This window comes from Emydura macquarii, unplaced genomic scaffold (assembly GCF_026122565.2).
Source record: "Emydura macquarii macquarii isolate MOO-44397 ecotype Brisbane River unplaced genomic scaffold, CSIRO-AGI_Emac_v2 contig_1230, whole genome shotgun sequence".
Lineage (NCBI taxonomy): Eukaryota > Metazoa > Chordata > Testudines > Chelidae > Emydura > Emydura macquarii.
The window spans coordinates 13,604,947-13,622,788 of record NW_027131367.1 but is presented as its reverse complement, the minus strand read 5'-3'; the positions used below and the strand labels follow the sequence as shown (position 1 = coordinate 13,622,788).

Below are 17,842 nucleotides of genomic sequence, written 5' to 3'. Positions count from 1 at the left end.
TACTGTGTTAAATGCAGGAGTTTACCCCACTTTCCCTTCGAGAGAGATTTCACTGGCAGGAAGCTCTGCCTGCTAATCCCTCATCCTCCTAGCAACACCCCTGTGGGAAGGGAGCGCAGGGAGAACTCACCGGCCTTTCCCCTCTGGAGAAATGCAACTTCCAATCTAAGGGAAATATGTTTGATGGCTCTAACTGAGTCCTCAGGGGGCTCTGCACCGGGAAACTAGAAAGCACTCAGGCACGATTAGCCACGACTGCTCAAGAGAGAGGCAGGTACTGCAGGTCGAGGTACATGTGCCTTGGCAAAGCCACGCTGGGGCTCAGACCTGAGGGCTGTCGCAGGCTGGATATGCTGCAGGAAAGGACTGAGGTGCAGCAGCTGAACTGGGCATGGTGGAGAGGGCTGGAGTAGCTGGGGGGGTGGGGGGGGACACAGGAGCGAACAGGCGAGGTTCCTTGACAAAGGTGCACAGGGAAGGCTTGGCTCTAGGCTTGGCTTTCCCCAGAGCTATGTGTTCTTTCACGTCCACAAACTCCAAGGCCACACCAGCCCCACCACCACACCAGACAGACAGACAGACAGGCAGGCTCCATAGGAGAGGTAATCCCTTTGCTGAATTTCTCTTACTGTACGTGTCTAAGATTTAATATGGTCAGAGAGAACCCGCCCAGGACATCCTGCCCATCCATCAAGCTCTAGGTGAGCTCAGGTGCCCACGATGCTCTCCCACCTTCCAGCCCCTTCCCTTCCCTTCCCCGCTGCAGGATGAATGACCATTGGACTGGAGTGGCTGCGACGCCCCAGGGGGATGAGTTGTCCATGCCCACCCCAGGAACCTGTTTATCCCTTACCTTGTACCCTGTGGGTTTGCCGGGGGGCGGTAACCAGTTGAAGCGGATTTTCCTGGCGCTTAGAGCTTGGGCGTTTGGGTTGAGCGGTGCACCCAGCTTGCCTCTGGGAGACGGAGGGAACTGGTTCAAGCTCTTCGGGATCTGCAAGCCATCTACAACCTCTGCAGCGGGGAGAGTGAAATGCCACGTGGGCGTCAGTGACCGTCAGCACGCTTCTCCAGCTCTGACTCTTACAGCGCTTTACGCTCATTGCTAAATTAGCTCTCAAGCCATCCCGCAGGAGCAGATTGGTATCTGCTTTCCTTCGCAGAGAAGGGAAACGGAGGCACAAAGAGGCACCGTGACACACCCACGGTCACACAGCAAGAATCAGGAATAGAACCCAGGTGTCCTGTCCCCAAAACTAGCCACGCTGCCTCTTGGCTCGGCTTTCTGGAAGCGTTTGGCTTGTCTATCGTGCATTTTATGCATTCAATAACCATTTCTCCTTTGGCTCACAGGGTTCCATTAAGCCGCTGTGACAGTGTCAAGTACGTATCAAATAATTTACTTTAACAACTGCTCTACCCAATAGGTGACAAGAACATGCAGCTCTCCGATAGGATCTGTCATCCAACTGTATAGCATGGCTCATGAGGGAAGGGTCCCTCCATGTGCGCTTGCACAGATATCTAAACCCCACAGAGCCCCTGGATGGGACTTCAACATCAATGGCGCAGACAGCACTATGTGGTTTATCGACTGCCCCCAAAAAACACAGCTACCTGCACCCAGATCCACAGGGAAAGGAAACAGAGAAATCAATTTCATTTCAGATTGCAATTCACATGCTCCATCCCCTCCCAGTCTCTGGGACTGAGGTACTGTCTATGCATACTTCTGTCACTAGGGGGAACCAAAATTATATTATTAAACACAACAGAACAACAGATGCAAAGCCTGCAGATCTAACTCCAAGGCTACTATGATCAACACCCCCCACAACCCACCTTTCAAGGTCCAGGGGTCCTACACGTGCCTATCACAACATGTGGCGTCCCTCATCCAGTGCACTCCATGCCCTAACAACAATGATGTGACTCACACCAGACAATCACTACGCTCTCAAATGAACTCGCACAGGAAAACGATAAAAGCCAAAAACTCCCTGTCAGCTGCGGGTGAACACTTTTCACCAAGCGATCACTCTGTATCAGACCTGTCAGTCCTCATCCTCCAAGGAAACCTGCACAACACATTCAAAAGATGAGCCTGGGAGCTTAAATTCACCACTCTGCTAGACCCGAAAAATCACGGACCGAACAGAGACACAGGATTTATGGCTTATTACAACCATCTCTAACCCACTAGCAACTCCCTCCACCAGCTCCCTTCCACAGTACGCCTGGAAGGATGCTCACAGGCCATTTCACTTTGAGTGGTCCCTTGAAACGTGTGTTAACTACGTATGCTAAACACAATCTCTTCCACCTTGCATTTAGCATTTTCCAGACCTGAAGACGAGCTCCGTGCAGCTCGAAAGCTTCTCTCTCCCTCCAACAGAAGTGGATCCAATAAAAGATATTCCCTCGCTCACCTTGTCTCATTAAATACACCAGGCAGCTGCCCTATTGGGGCTAGGACCCAGACCTGCAGCATGCTGAGGCCAGGGCATTGCCCATGGAGGGAAAGGAGCATCTCTGGTAGCCCAGGTCACACATCTGTACACGTCACCCGTGTGATACATGCCTCTCACCACCTTTCCTGGCCTAAAGTCAATCTGCCAGCAGCACATGGCCTGAAAACCTGGCGATGCAGGAAAAGCACGGCTCACCGGCACCACACCCACCTGGGTCGGTGATGGTTACTGTGGTCTGGGGGTATTTGCCGATCTTGGCGCCGTACTTGGGGTTGAGCAGATCCACGGCAAACTGTTTGAGCTGGCGGTTGTGCAGAAGAGCATCTATCTCAGTCAGCTCCAGCAGGGGCACCTGCACCTCCTTCTGGGTCTCCCCAGGCTGGAAGACCAACTCGCCCTCTTTGAAGATGTAGTCCTGGGAAAGGAGAAGAAAGAACATGCTAAATAGTTTATCACCCCCCAGCCACAGCATCTACGGGACATGGCTCGTTAGTCACCCTTCCCCACACTGTATCCATGGGCTATTGCTCAGTACTGTAGCAGGTTCAGAAAGGAACCTGCATAGCAGTATTCTCAGGAAATATAAATACACACCCAGCCTCCTCTCTAGCGCTATCGCTCCTGTAGTATGGCCCATATCCAGCAGGACCTCTCCAGGCTGACCCTGCTGCAGGAGGCTTTTCAGGACATGACCAGCACATGGTTCCTGCTGGGGAATTTCCTGGTTTATCCTGGCTTTTCCAAAACAGTGCACTACCGCAAGCATGTCAGAAGACTGGCCAAGATGCCAGAAAGACCTACGTTTTTACTAGCCACAACCCAGGCCTCCAATAGGCAAACCTGGTGGGACAGAGCTTGGAAGAGAACCTATGAGTTCCCGGCTCCCATTCTGTGCTCAGACCTCTAGATCACATCTCTCCCCAGCTCTGGAGTACAGTTGCCATTCATTGATTTTGACTGAGACCTGCCTCTGCTGAGGCAGCCCCTGAAATAACCGGTCCCTGCTTGCTAGGCTTCATGCCACCATACTCAGCTCCACCAGCACCAGAAAGCACAGTCCTCACCTTGCCATCCTTGGCGGTGAGATCCCGAGTTCGGTAGGTGACCTGGGACTTCCCGTTGTCCAGGATCTCCCGAAGGACAGGGATTCTGGCCACCTGGTCGAAGCGGCTGTAAGAGTAGGCTGGCTGCAGGAAGGTGACGATGCTGCTGGCTGAAAGGAGTCGGAGAAGTGGACCGTGTGAAATAAATATCGGATGGAGGCTTCTTAGAAACATACACACACCCCCTCTGAATAGAGCTGGGTTAAAGCCATCAAACTGTCAAAGCACTTCGCTCAACAGCCCAGAGAAGGCCAGCATTCACCCTCAGTTCACAGCTGTGGGCCCTCGGGCACAGATATGCTAAGTGACTTGCCCAAAAGTCACACAGCAAAATTAAGGGGACAGAACGAAATAGAACCCAGGAATCCTGACTTCCAGTGTCTTTCTCTACTCTTCAGACCACAATGAAATAGTTTTTTGGGGCTCACGTCCAGCTGCAAGAGACAGTGCTATGGCCAGCAATATTTTGCGACCTATGGACCGGTGTATTTGAGATGTCAGCCCAGAAACTGTAGCAAAAAAACCCGAGGATCTGGTAGTCTCTACAGTGCAGTTTCTAAGAAGAAACACCAGGAAGAAAGATGGATTTGGGAGGCATCACTCAGAGATTACCTAAAAGTTAAGAAGGAAAAAAGGGTGTAAAAGGGGAAGATCAGAGAGAAGGAGAAAAAGGGATAGAGGAAATAAATAGCCGGAGTTATTCCTTCACGCCCAGCTAAGAATTCTCTCCTAGCCTCGCGAATGCCAGCTTCTGCTGAAAGCATGAGACATTTCGTGGGGATGGAGGCTGCCGACCAGGACTGCACAGGAAGGGAGGCAGCAGCTGTGGAAGACTCGCTCTCACTTCTTGTCTTCAAAATCAAGACGCGCTAGTTCAGACACAAACCACGGGGCTGGATGCAGGAGTCACTGGGTGAGGGTCTCTGGCCTGTGCTGTGCAGGAGGTCAGACTAGATGATCACAATGGTCCTTTCTGGCCTTAGGATCTATTAATCTAGGTTTGAGAATGTCTTATCACACTCCCCTGCACCCCTGTCATGGCTAAGGGGCCTTCACCTTGTTCTTTGATGATGGTGATATTGACGAGCCTGCGTCCAATCTCTGCTATCCCCGTGGGGACATCAATGGCTTCCACCTGCAGTTGCTTCTCATCATCGTCTTCCTCCCTGATGAAGAGTGGGACCCGGACATCCACCAGCTCCACACCTTCCTGGAACTCCACCATCCCGTGGGCATCTGGGCAGGCAGAGAGGGTGAAAGGGCAGAGATGGGAGGGTCCCTCCTCACACACACCTGTTTTGCCTTGGTCAATAAGCCCAGAGCCCGCCTCCTACCTTGGTCAGAGATCACGGTATAGTAACCTGGCGTCACCTTCAGCTCATTGAAAGCCTCCTGAGAGACGTGTTTCTCCGTCACTTTCACGATCTCCGACTTGGCCGAAAGGGGAGCGGTGAGCACCGTGTCCACAATCGTGTGATCCTGCCTGCAGGCCAGTCAGGGGGAGAAGAGAAAGGAGTTCATATCCTGCCCCTGCTCTGTCAGTCAGACACCTCTGCCAACCAGCCATTCATGGAGCTAATCAGCCAACACACAGCCGCACAGGTGAGGAGCGCAGAGATGAAGAGAGAGACAGACAGACACAGAGAGAAACGTGAGCACTCCACTTACCTTTTCCCAGCATTGGGCTGCAACCTAGAGGGAAAAAAAGACCAGCAAGAGTGAATAACCCCACCAAATCCCATTTGGGGAGGCATGAAGGTCTTGAAATATCTAGAATCTATCTATAACAGGTTAGTACTAAGAGAGCTGCTCCTCTGGCGGCAGAGCACCCTCATGGGAATGTTGCGGGCAGGAGTTCAAGTCCCACCTCTGACTTTTCCCTGTAGCTCCAGCTTCTGGCTAATAGTCATTGATAGACTTATCCTCCATGAACTTATCTAGTTCTTCTTTGAATCTTGTTTCTGTACCTTTTCCAATTCCAATATATCATCCTTGAGATAGGCTGACCAGATCTGCACGCAGTGTTCAAGATGTGAGCATGCCATGGATTTATAAAGAGGCAATACGATATTTTCTGTCTTATTCTCTATCCTTTCCTAATGATTCCCAACATTCTGTTAGCTTTTTCTACTGCCGCTGCACACTGAGTGGATGTTTTCAGAGAACTATCCACAATGACTCCTAGATCTCTTTGTTGAGAGGTAACAGCTAATTTAGATCCCATCATTTATATGGATAGTTGGGATTATGTTTTCCAATGTGCATTACTTTGCACCGATCAACATTGAATTTCATCTGCCATTGTGTTGCCACATCACCCAGTTTTGTGAGATCCCTTCGTAAATCTTCGCAGCCTGCTTTGGACTTAACTATCTCGAGTAGTTTTGTATCATCTGCAAACTTTGCAACTTGACTGTTTACCCCTTTTTCCAGATCATTTATGAATATGTTGAACAGTACTTGTCTCAGCACAGACCCCTGGGGGACACCACTATTTACCTCTCTCGTTCTGAAAACTGACCATTTATTCCTATCCTTTGTTTCCTATCTTTTAACCAGTTACTAATCCAGGAGAGGACCTGCCCTCTTATCCCATGACAGCTTACTTTGCTTAAGAGCCTTTGGTGAGGGACCTTGTCAAAAGCTTTCTGAAAATCTAAGTACACTGTATCCACTGGATCACCCTTGTCCACATGCTTGTTGACCCCCTCAAAGAATTCTAGTAGATTCATGAGGCATGATTTCCCTTTACAAAAAACACGTTGACTATTCCCCAACAAATCCTATTCCTCTAGGTGTCTGATAATTCTGTTCTTTACTATAATTTCAACCAATTTGCCGGGTACTGAAGTTAGGCTTACTGGCCTGTAATTGCCAGGATCACTTCTGGACACTTTTTTAAAAATTGGCTATCTGGTACAAAAGCTGATTTAAGTGATAGGTTACATACCACAGTGAGTAGTTCTGAAGTTTCACATTTGAGTTCCTTCAGAACTCTTGGATGGATACCATCTGGTCCTGGTGATTTATTACTGTTTAATTTATCAATTTCTTCCAAAACCTCCTCTAATGACACCTCAACCTGGGACAGTTCCTCAGATTTGTCACCTAAAAAGAATGACTCAGTTTTGGGGCTCTCCCTCACATCCTCAGCCATGAAGACCGATGCAAAGAATTCATTTAGTGTCTCCACAATAATCTTATCTTCCTTGAGTGATCCTTTGGCATCTCAATCATCCACTGGCCCCACTGATTGTTTAACAGCTTCCTGCTTCTCATGTACTTAAAACAATTTTTGCTCTTACTTTTTGAGTCTTAGGCTAGCTGTTCTTCACATTCTTTTTTGGCCTTCCGAATTATATTTTTACACTTCAGCTGCCAGAGAGAAAACATGCTCTGTTTTGTTTTCCTCAGTAGGATTTAACTTTCACTTTTTAAAGGATGCCTTGTTGCTTCTAACTGCTTCTTTTACTTTGTTGTTTAGCCACGGAGGCACTTTTTTGATCCTCTTCCTATTGTTTTTAATTTGGGGTATACATTTAAATTGAGCCTCTATTATGGTGTCTTTAAAAAGTTTCCATGCAGCTTGCAAGGATTTCATTTTTGGCACTGTATCTTTTAATTTCCGTTTAACTGACTTCCTCGTTTTTGTGTAGTTCCCCTTTCTGAAGTGAAATGCTACTGTCGTGGGCTGATTTGGTGTTTCTCCCCCCACAAGGATGTAATATTTTATTGTGTCGTGGTTACTATTACCACGTGGTTCAGCTACGTTCACTTCTTGGACCAGATCCTGTGCTCCACTAAGGACTAAAGCAAGAATTGCCTCTCCTCTTGTGGGTTTCAGGACGAGCTTCTCCAAGAAGCAGTCATTTAAGATGTCAAGAAACTTTTTCTCTGCATCCCGTCATGAGGTGACATGAGTCCTCACCCATGCAGAGCTGAGGTGGCCTCTGGGACAGAGTGCCCACCCTGGGGTCAGAGCTGAGAAAGTTTGCAGCTGTGGGTGCCCCACATGCACTCCCTTGTTCCCAGCGCCCCTACACCCGTTCCCGTCTCCGGGTCACTCACCTGAACTTGGTCTGCTGGAGTTTGTGGACACCGGGAATGTGCCTGTAAACATCATTCAGCTGTAAGGGGCAAGAGAGTCTGTTACAGCCACAAAACATCCTCGTGGGGACTCAGCACAGCAGCCCCCATGCAAACCAAGCAGGATCCGCTCAGCCCTCTCTTTCCCTACCTCCCCATCTCTACCACCCCAGCCAGAGAACCCAGGGCCTCCCCCTCGTCTGTACCGCCCTCGGCAGGGAGGCAAAGCCCTGGCGGAAAGAACCTCCTTGATGAGACGAGCCCTTCAGAATCCATGTCCGTTTCCTTCTGCCCCCCAGCCCTATTTGCTGTGCCCCACGGGCTCCCCACTTTCCTGCACTCCTAGCCACAGAGCAGCAGCTCCAACTGGCGGTACCTGGCTCCCCCTGCCCCAAAAGGCAAACCCTAGACAGAGCGGCTCAGCCCCTTACGTTCTCCTCCACCTCCTTGCGCAGCTGCTCACACTCACGGGTGTCCGGTTTCATGAGGTTCTGGGTGAAAAGCCGGGCCAGTCTCAGCGAGACGCCATAAGGGACTGGAGAGAGGAATTCTCAGTCAGCCCCCCTCACGGTCAGTCAGAGAAACAACCCCGTGAACAGCCAGGAGCCAGGACATGCCAGGGGCCCTGGTGGCCGAGACCCCAGCTGGCAGCACCCAGTTTCCAGGGCTTGGATGTCTCGCACAGCGCTCAGGCCATCAGACACTGCATCCAGAAAACGCTGGGCAAGGCGCAACCAGAGCCCCAGGAAGGCAGGGAGCTGGATGAGGAGCTGTCTCAGCAGCCGCTCTGGACTGAGGGGTGGAGTGATCATTTCCCTCCCCGCTCCCTCTGCCGGGAGGTGGAGAACACCCCAAAGCAGCAGGTCTGCGCAGCAGGGAGAGCGGAAAGCCAAATCCAGGCAGCCGCCGCCTGCGCTAATGCTAGGTTGGAAGGTCTGGGGGGATGCTCAGGGAAGCGGGCCCGGGGGATCCTCCCAGTCACTGCAATGGGGCCTGGACATGCTGTATGGGGCGGGCGTCTATCCCCTGGGGACGAGAGAAGAGAAAGGGAATGGGAGTCCCCTTGCAGCAGGGGTGCTGTCCCGGGAAAGGAGCTAGCTAGGACTCCAGGGATAATGAAGGGCTGGGAGGAGACCCCCAAGGGAGCCAAACCCTCTTCCTATCTGCTGTCCGTGCTAGGCCACGCACGGCCCCTCCCCTCCAGCATCCCCGGCGCTAGCACTCACTCAGCTCCTTGGGGCTTGTGGCGGCGTGGGAGGAGAAGCCCGACTTGTGGACGTTGTTGTTGATCTTCCAGCGGACGGTGTCCTTGCCCTTCAGGGAACCGCTGCGCACCATGGGGGTGTCCAGGTGGTCCGAAGCCATGAGGCTCTGCCGCAGCATGTAGTGATCCTCTTTGAACCCCACGGTGCGGCCTGCGGGTGGGGGGGAGCAGGTTAAAACCCAGAGGGCTCCAAGGCTCCTGCTGTGTCCTGCACTCCTGCCGTGCTGGTGGGAGGAGCCGCATCAACAGAGCCCCTCCATTTATCCACAGAACGGGCTGCCCCGTCACACTGCCCTGCCCTGCCCTGCCCTGCTGGGGGGCTCTGGCTCCATGGTCCAGCTCATCCGTGGCCTCTCTGCCAAGACGCCAGCAAGGGGCCCGTTAAACCCCCTGGCTTGACAGCGGCTGCCACCTCTTCCTGGCCCCTGCGGAACTTACCCCTCCGCAGATCACTGCCCCTAGGAGGACCTTCCCGGAGACCCTCAATCCATCCGCTGCCCGGTGCCTGGTGCCTTGTTCTTGGGGATCGTGATTGCATGTGACAAGCCCAGGATGCCAGCGGCACCTGACCAGAGCTAGCACGGCTCACAGGCTGCTGGGGGGACCCAAGGGCAGTGGGGGGTGCATGCGCTAGCTGGGTATTTGAGGAGGATGAACAAACAGTGCCGGGCAGCTGATGTGCTCCGGGGCGCTCTAGCAGCAGCCCTGGCTCTGCCCCAGAGACCTGAAGAGCTCAGCCCTGCCGTTTCCCACAAAGGCCATTGGCTAATGGTCTCCCCTGAGAACCTCTGCCCTGTTGAGCCTTTTAGGCTCTTGAAGGGTTAATCCCACTTGGGGGCCTTGCTCCCACCCAGCTCCTTCTCCCCCCCCTCCCCCCCGCAAACAATTTAAAGGGACGGTACCTCGTGCACAGCAGGGCAGCAGGGCCAGGCAAGCCTAAGAGACAACAAACAGAAAGTGAGTGACAGTCCCTTGAGCACGGTGCAGAGGGAATGCTCCTGGTGATGCTGGAGAAGTTTAGACCAGCAACAGGAAGCCATGGGGGCAGGTGAGGCATGGATGCAACTCGTGGGGGCTCCATGTATTATTTGTAACCCGGAAAGTGGGCGGGTTCCCTGCTAAAGGCCCCTCCCACTGAAGGGGAGGAGTCGCTGGACTAAGTGCGTGGGACAACTAATGAATAAAGAAGCGGGCGTGGGGGTCACAGGATCAAACAGAGGGAAGCGGAAGGGGACACAGCAGAGAACCCCCGACAGCGCCCACTGCTCCCGGAAGGTGTCAAGGGAGCCAGCGGACGCTGCCCAGAGGAACTCTGCCCGGATGTGCAAACGGACGGAGGAATGGAAGTGAGTCCCACAGTCGCAGAGCGTCCCCCAGCCAACCTCCTCTCCCTGGTCTTGTAGATGGCCACTTTGGCCAGGGCTAGGAGGAGGTTGATGAGGAGGTCCCGCGACTTTGTGGGGACACGGATGGGGGTGTGCGTAGATGAACAGGTGCGGGGAGAAGTGCAGCCAGAACCTCAGCAGGAGGTTCTGGAGGAGCCGGAACAGGGGCCGCAGCCTGGCGCACTCCAGGTACACGTGCGCCAGGGTCTCCCTCACGCCGCAGAAGGGGCAGGTGTCGGGGAGAGGAGTGAACCACACCAAGTACACGCCCGTGCTCACGGCTCCGTGAAGGAGCCGCCAACTGATGTCCCCAGCGGGCCATGAGGTCAAGGTGGAATAGAGACTGACCCTCCGCGGGTGGTAGCCGGTCCGGCCATTTGGTGTCAGGGCGGGACGTGAGGGTGAGGAAATGGAGGGTGTGGAGCACGAGCGTGTACAGATGGTTCCTCAGCGCGGTTCGGAAAAGGACCGGCTGCAAGTCGTGCAGCCGGCCCAGTGCGTGGGGAGAGGGCGGCCGGGGGCGCTCACAGGGCCGGGGCCATATGGACGGCAAAAGCTGCAAACCCCATATCCCCAGTCCCCTGAGAATGCCGAGGCCAGGGTCCTTTCCTCCACCCCCATCTCCGATAGCCCCAGTGCACTCCTGGCCTGTGCACACGACGGTGCCAAGGGGGACGGCTGCCGACTCCTCAGCTGCGCACAGCAGGCTTCCACTCTGGCCTTGAGTCTGGGGTGAAGGGGGAAAGCCCTGCCCTGCCCGTGCAGCTCATGGAAACCCTGCTGAGCCGCCTCTGTGCTGAAGCATGGACACCATCAGAACCCAAGAACGGCCAGACTGGGTCAGGCCAACGGTGCGGCTAGTCCAACACCCTGTCGTCCGACAGTGGCCAATGCCAGGTGCCATGTGGAAAAGACATCGAGTCTCCTCCCCTCCCCTCCTGCTAAGCTTCTGGCCTAGGGAGAGCATATGTTTCCCTTTGCAAAAGCTGCATATGGCTGGGGGGGAGGGCATGCTTAAATACAGCAGAGCCACCATGGCCTCTCCTTCGTTAACCCCCCCATTAGCATAGCAGCATCCACAGCCAGGCAGTTACTGCTCTGGAGACACCTGCAAAATGACGCACATTTGGTAGCAGGCCCACAAAACGAGTGGCTTAATTTAAAAAAAAAAAAAAATCAGCAAGGAAGCTGTGACTTATACACCCAGTCAGAACCCAGGGGCCTCTCCTCACCTTGGGCGGCTTTACACCACAAAAATAGCCCTCTGTGAACACGCCGGTGGGCTCACTAACTGTGTTTCTTTTGGGTTGCATGGGCAGAACACCGCAGGAGCTAGGCATCTGCCAGCTAAACCAGAGCAATTGCTGTCCCACGTGGGCGAGAAAAGTGTGTCCACCCTACGTGGGACACAGCCACGGATGTGCCGGGATCTTTGGCGCATTCTGGCTCCAAGCTCCCTCCTGCTGAAGCCGCTGGCAAGACTCCCATCAGTTCCAATGGGAACCGGCCCTTTCCCCCCGACCTCCATTACGTTCAGCCCCTCCGACTGCCCAGCTGGATCAGCAAAGGCGGGGCCCTTCGTAAGGTGCCGTCCGAAAGCCGCGCCCCGTGAGAGGGGTTGGAACTGCTGCTTTCCAATAGCTCCAATTTCAGTCTGCAGCCTTGGAGATCTCCTCCGGGCCGGCCACCCCTGCCCCCGGTACCCGAGGGCAGCTCTGCATCACAGGAGCCGGCTCTCACCTTGCAGCAAGCGCAGTACTTCCAGCAGAGCAGCAGCAGCAACCCCAGGAGCAGCATCAGGAAAATGAGCAGGGGGATGAGCCAGAGGAAGCTTCCCGGTGGGCACTCTGCAACCAGCAGCAACAAACCGGTGGTTAATCGGGGGCAGGTCCAGGGGGGGAAGAGAGGCAGAGGGAAGGAGTGCGGAGCCAGAGGCAGGGAGGAGGAGGAGGAAGAGGAGATGGGCAGGCCAGACCTCTCCTTGGGAGTGTGCTGTGACTGCCCCAGGTACTCGCTAACAGAGACGCCCACTAGCTCCAGGCAAGGAGAGAGGGCTGCCCGCTCTTCAGTCACGTCAGCTCTTTCCCTAGCATCACAGCCGGTTCAAACCCAGCCTAGGTCACTAGGGCTGAAAAATGCTCCCAGCTGGCGGCTGTTGGGTGGCCTACGTGGGATGAGTTGGTCGGGGGGAATCTCAGCCCAGTTCCCAGTGGACATGAATCCACCTCCCACTGACCGTCCCCATGGGCACGACCAGGCCTGGCCAGATCATTTCGCATTATTCGTACAGCCCCAGCAACATGCTCGGGATGTTACAGACAGGCGCAAAGACAAGCCAGGGGCCGGAAGAGGCCTGGGGTGGGTCCCTCGATATTTCAGTTTGCCGTTGTGGGGCATGCGTCCCTTTGCGGGCCAGGCACGGCAGGATTTGTAGGCGTCCCTGGGGACATGAGTGGCAGACTGACCAATGCTCTTGTCCCGGAGGAAGCCCCCCTAGGTCAGCGTTGGGCAGCGTGAGGGAAGCTTGCATCTTCCCCTGCCCGTGCTGTGAATGGGGCGGACTCTAGTCCCCTGGGGTGCTACTTTTCATGAGCCCCAAGTTCATGCACTTCTTCAGGAGACACGTGACCACAAGGCCCTGCTGGCTCTGAGCCGCAGCCACGTCCCCTCCCTCCGCCAAAGCCCCGCTCACCTTTCTTCTTCTGCACAAGGATGGTGTTGTTGTGCAGAGCACTGGGATCCCCTTCCAGGGTGTAGCGGTAGGTGCAGTCGTCTTCCTCGTCCTGGAACGAGCAGTACTCATTCACCTCCTTCGCTGGAGAGAGAGAGGGGGCGACTGTTGTCACGGGAGGCTGCACCCATTGTGCTAGGCGCTGTGTGTACACACACGCACCGCCGGGCTTGGGGAAGCCACGTCAGATACACACCGAGCTTTGACAACCACAGGCTGAGGGCTCAGTACCTTTTTGCAGTTCATCCACCATCTGGATCTTGAAAGAGCACTTTTTGCATTCCTGCCCCTTCTTCTCCCCGGTTCCCCAGGCCTGGCACTGAACACAGCTTCGGATGTCTTCGCACACCCCCAGCACGCCCTGCGCAGCAGAGACACAGCATCGGACGATGAAGGGACAGAGAGGGAGGGAGGGACAATGTCGGACTCTGAAGGGTGAATGCCGGAGAGAATTCCCGTGCCCTCGTCATCGGAGTGAGGGGAGGAGTGGAGAGGGGACAGCAGAGTGAGAGCGTGCAGGGGTGACATACAAAGAGTGAAGCTGCACGCGCAGTGCAGCCAGAGCGGAAGGTGCGTGGGAGCCCGGCTCAGTTCAGTTCAAATCCCCTTCCAGACTCACACTGAAATCCCAAACCGCCCTGCTTGCTTTTCCTTTGGGACCTGGGGGCGGCATTTGGAATCTGAATCCAGACCTGGATCTTGGCAGATGGCTCCTAATGACTCTAGTGAGCAAAACCCAAACTCCAGGTTCAAAAAAACCCAACAAGAAACAAAACGCCCCCCACACACAATGTATCAACAGAGTCAGGCCCTGAGCCAGAAAGTTTTGATCAGAGCCAAATTTTCCCCAACTTAGGAGATGTTTAGATCTAGGGTTTTCAACCAGCCCCTTCTCAGCAAATTAAACTACAGGGATATTCTGCCCTGCGATAGCAGCTCTCATCTGAGGATATCAGCGAGCTTCCACAGAGGTCAGCGAACTGAGTCTCCTGCGCCCCTGGGAAGTCGCTAAGTATATTCCTCATTTTACAGGTGGGGAAACTGAGGCACAGAGACACGTCAGAGAGTCAGAAATAGAAGCCAGAAGTTAAATCCCAGATGCATGCTCTAACCATTAGGCCTGCTCCCTTCCTGTAAATACGTATCTTAGTACGTTGCTGTATTTATCAGTTCAATACCATCTGTGAGCCTTCTGCAACCATTAGCAGCCACCCTGGCCTTGCTGCCCAGGATGGAAACCATGCTAACGAGCCTGCGGAGACAGCAGGGCCACCCCCAGCAGATCACTTCCGGCATGTATGTGCTCTTGACCTTGATGGGGTTCCTCTCCCAGCCCTCTGAAGAGCCCCATGTTCCCCCAGGGGCTCAGTAGGAAGCAGGCCATGAGCACAGAGGTGATGCATTAGGAGCATTGGTCTCTGAGCACCGAACTGGGAGCTGTACCAGAGAGTAGCTGATTTCACAGGTGGGGTCAGTGTATGGCGAAGACTTGTCACAGATGCATCTGCCGCATTCACATCTCCCTCGGCCATTGCAGATCCCCTGCAGGAGTAAAGGGGGCCCAGATCAGCCTGTGACACTAGGGATAAGCCCTCACCTAGTGCCGCTGGTAACAGAGGTCCTAGAACAGCAGCTCTCCTTCAGCATTGCCCTGTCAACCCTTCTCCCCAGCCCCCATCATTTACCCTCAGTGACACCAGCTGGGATAAAAATGATATGGACCATCAAATCCTCATGTGTCAGGGCAGGAGCTGATCATCCGCTGGGGTCAGGAAGAAACTCCCCCACCCATGAGATAGCACTGGACTAGGAAGAGCATTGCGCCACCCACCGCTGCACTTGCTTCTCTCAGGCCATCCAACTCCCCAGCTCAATCAGACCCAGATCTCCCTCTGACCTGAACCCTTCGAATGCAGGGCAGTAGGAAAGTCAGACCCAGCCTCCACCTAGTTTCCCCTCCCCTGGCCCCAGCATGGACCAACCCTGCACTCAGAGCTGGCCCCAGCAGAGAAGTTACCTACCCCGTTGCTGTCGATGCAAGTGTCATTGCTGGTGGGACATTCACAGCCAGGACCCCCCCAGCCACTTTCACATGCACACTGGCCCATGTAGCAGCGACCGCGATCTGCAGAGAAAGAGTGGATGCTACAGATGAGCGCTGAACTGTGCAGCATTCCCAGCTCCTGGTCCCCAGAGGCTATTCCTGCCTTCAACGCTCAATCCCACGAGCCCTCCCCTCTGCTCCCTGGAGGATTCCCTCACTGTATCTTCAGCCTCAGCTGACTGCAAATATCTGCGCCTGCTCCTCCAACTTTACCCTTTGAGAGCACATGGCCTCCTCTCCCTGGGGAAGAGGAAAAGTTTGTCACAAGCGTGGGGCGAAGAAGCAGTTGATGATACTGACAACACCGCGGGGGCATGATCCAGTTTCGTTCAGATCAAAAATCTTTCCATTCACTTCAGTGAAATCTGGGCCAGGACCCAGGACCTTCTAATCAGACCTCAGCGGCACCGATCCTTCACTACGGCCCTGTGTCCAGAGCAGCTCTAAGGTTAGCAAGCACACGCCCTTCCCTGTGCTCTGCAGTGTAACCTTCTGGCTCAGGAGGTGTGTGTGGAACCGTCTCTCTCACTAGCGACTGGGGGCTTAGTGCATAAAGGATCTACTACTACCGCCAGCTAAAGGAAATCTCCTGCAGCTCAAGTGGCAGAGGCCTCTCTTTTCAGAGCCCCAAGGCCTGGGTTCTCTCCCCTGTGTCTCTTTGAGCAGCAAGGTTTGTTACAGCTGCAGGCTCACCGTTGCAGAGGAAGCCGGAAGTGCGTTGGCACTGTAAGTTGTCGAACTGGCAGAAGTCGCCATCGTAGCGCTGGGTCAGGTCCTCCGAATAGCACTGGCATTTCCCACAGAGACATTCGCCTCGCCCAGAGCAAGGCTCTGACTCTCCGGGGCGGATGCAGGCCTGGTTGTCACTGGAAGAGGCTGTGGAGCAGTCGCACATGTCCCCTCGCCTGGCAGAGAGAGAGACACACATACACACACTGAGAGGGCTTAAAAGCCAGAGACGCCACGGGGCCCATTGGGGAGGGGACAGATCCCTGGCATGGGAGCCAGTGGGGATATTCACATCACAGAGAGAGCAACACAAACAGGGTGAGAAGCCTAAGCCAAGAGCTTTTGACCTCCACTGATAACTGAAGCCTGGAGGAGCCAGTTTCTAGAACGGGATCCCCTACGGAGCAGCTCTGGACAGGATCCTTACCAGCCTGGGTAGCAGATGCATTGCCCACAGACGAAGTCCCCTTTGAAATTGCACCTGGACGATTCAACGTCCTTTTGCTGTAAAGGAGAAAGAGAGGGGATATTACTGACCCTCCTCCAGGGACTCAGACCCAATCACATGCCCGTAGATGATGGACTAGCAGGCTCTAGGGTCTCTGTGACCCTCTGCTGATTGCGCCCTGGGCTGGAGACAGGGGCTCTGCCCAGGTACCCTGAGGCCATGGCGCATGAAGCAGAGAGGGCCAGTGGGCAGATCTTCGGCAGGATGCGAGGGGAGCTCTTTTTGAGCAAGTACCGTATACATGGCTCTCTGCATGGGAAGCTGGGAACAATCAACTGACTTCACCAGGGAAGCCCTTCTCAAAATGCCCAGAGACTCTGCCTGCAGCTCCCAGAGCAGAGACACTTGTAAACTCCGTTCCACCCACAGATCCTTCACAGTCAAACAAATCCATGGCCACCAAGCCCTTTGCAGTTGATACTATGCTGTTCACCCCAGCCGCTTGTGCATTCATGGCAGCAAGGGCAGAATTCCTGCTCTAACAGGACAAACCCCGGCTACCTGAGCTAACGGAGAATCTCCATTAGCTGGGAGCTGCAAAGGGCATATGACACACAGATAAGCCGTGAGGATCCCATCCAGTGGAGGGCAGTGCTGCTCATGCACACTAGCCGATTTATGACAATCCCTGCCTGTATCAGAGCAGGAGACATCCCGGGGTTCCCCCTGGAAGTGAAGAGGGTGGGGAGAGTGCAGTCTCCATACCTGTTCGCAGGGGCAGACGTCGCAGATGATGGAGGCATCAATTTTCAGGCTTTCACTCGAGGAGGAGGGTTTCACATGGATTACCCCCTGCTGCTCTTTCTTGGGGAGGTTGCAGACATGCTCCCCACCCACATACTCATGAGCTTTCACACGCACCTTGAATCTGCCCTGAATGGAAAAGACCCGTTTGTTAGCTGGCGGCATCCATACAAACACCCCTTTTAGATGCAGCCGCTGCTCCAGAGGATTTGAACCGGCAGTCTGGAGTTGAGAAGCTGGGGAGATTGTAAAAGGAATGATGGAGACATTTTTTTTCTTTTAAACGACATCTCTCCTTTCCAGGACAATAAATGAATTGCACTATCTTGCCCTGGTTGCACAGCCTGCCAGGGACCTTCCACACTAATATTTATCTGTATTGCAGTAGCCCCTGGAGGCCGCAGTCATGGATGAGGACCCCCTTTGTGCTCGGTGCTGTACAAATGCACAACAAGACTGTGCCTGCTTCAAGGAGCTTGAGTCCAGCTCTTACTCTGCTAACACTAGGAACATGTACACACCAACATTGCTGTTAATCTACACAAGACAGGAAGGATGGCCCAGTGGTTAGGACGCTAGCCAGAGACTCAAGAGACATGGGAGAACTTCCCTGCTCTGCCAGAGACTCCCTGTGTGACCTTGGGCAAATCACTTAGTCTCTGTGCCTCAGTTCCCCCTCTCTAAAATGGGGATAACATCACTGCCTACCTCACGGGG

The 17,842-nt window shown here is 54.2% G+C and overlaps 1 protein-coding gene across 1 annotated transcript in view; it reads right to left on the bottom strand.

Annotated features, from left to right (window-relative positions):
* The window catches only part of ITGB4 (integrin subunit beta 4), a 56,574-nt gene that overhangs the window by 16,236 nt on the left and 22,496 nt on the right, over positions 1-17,842 (bottom strand). The window contains exons 11-28 of the mRNA XM_067547577.1: positions 17,087-17,254; positions 16,301-16,377; positions 15,838-16,049; positions 15,062-15,165; positions 14,484-14,582; positions 13,272-13,401; positions 13,002-13,124; positions 12,050-12,156; positions 9,827-9,860; positions 8,887-9,075; positions 8,092-8,195; positions 7,643-7,701; positions 5,243-5,266; positions 4,909-5,057; positions 4,631-4,810; positions 3,536-3,684; positions 2,682-2,886; positions 854-1,014 (exon numbers count right to left, since the gene is read on the bottom strand). Coding sequence (XP_067403678.1) covers positions 854-1,014; positions 2,682-2,886; positions 3,536-3,684; positions 4,631-4,810; positions 4,909-5,057; positions 5,243-5,266; positions 7,643-7,701; positions 8,092-8,195; positions 8,887-9,075; positions 9,827-9,860; positions 12,050-12,156; positions 13,002-13,124; positions 13,272-13,401; positions 14,484-14,582; positions 15,062-15,165; positions 15,838-16,049; positions 16,301-16,377; positions 17,087-17,254 — 2,274 coding nt within the window. The remainder of the gene's footprint in view (positions 1-853; positions 1,015-2,681; positions 2,887-3,535; positions 3,685-4,630; positions 4,811-4,908; positions 5,058-5,242; positions 5,267-7,642; positions 7,702-8,091; positions 8,196-8,886; positions 9,076-9,826; positions 9,861-12,049; positions 12,157-13,001; positions 13,125-13,271; positions 13,402-14,483; positions 14,583-15,061; positions 15,166-15,837; positions 16,050-16,300; positions 16,378-17,086; positions 17,255-17,842) is intronic.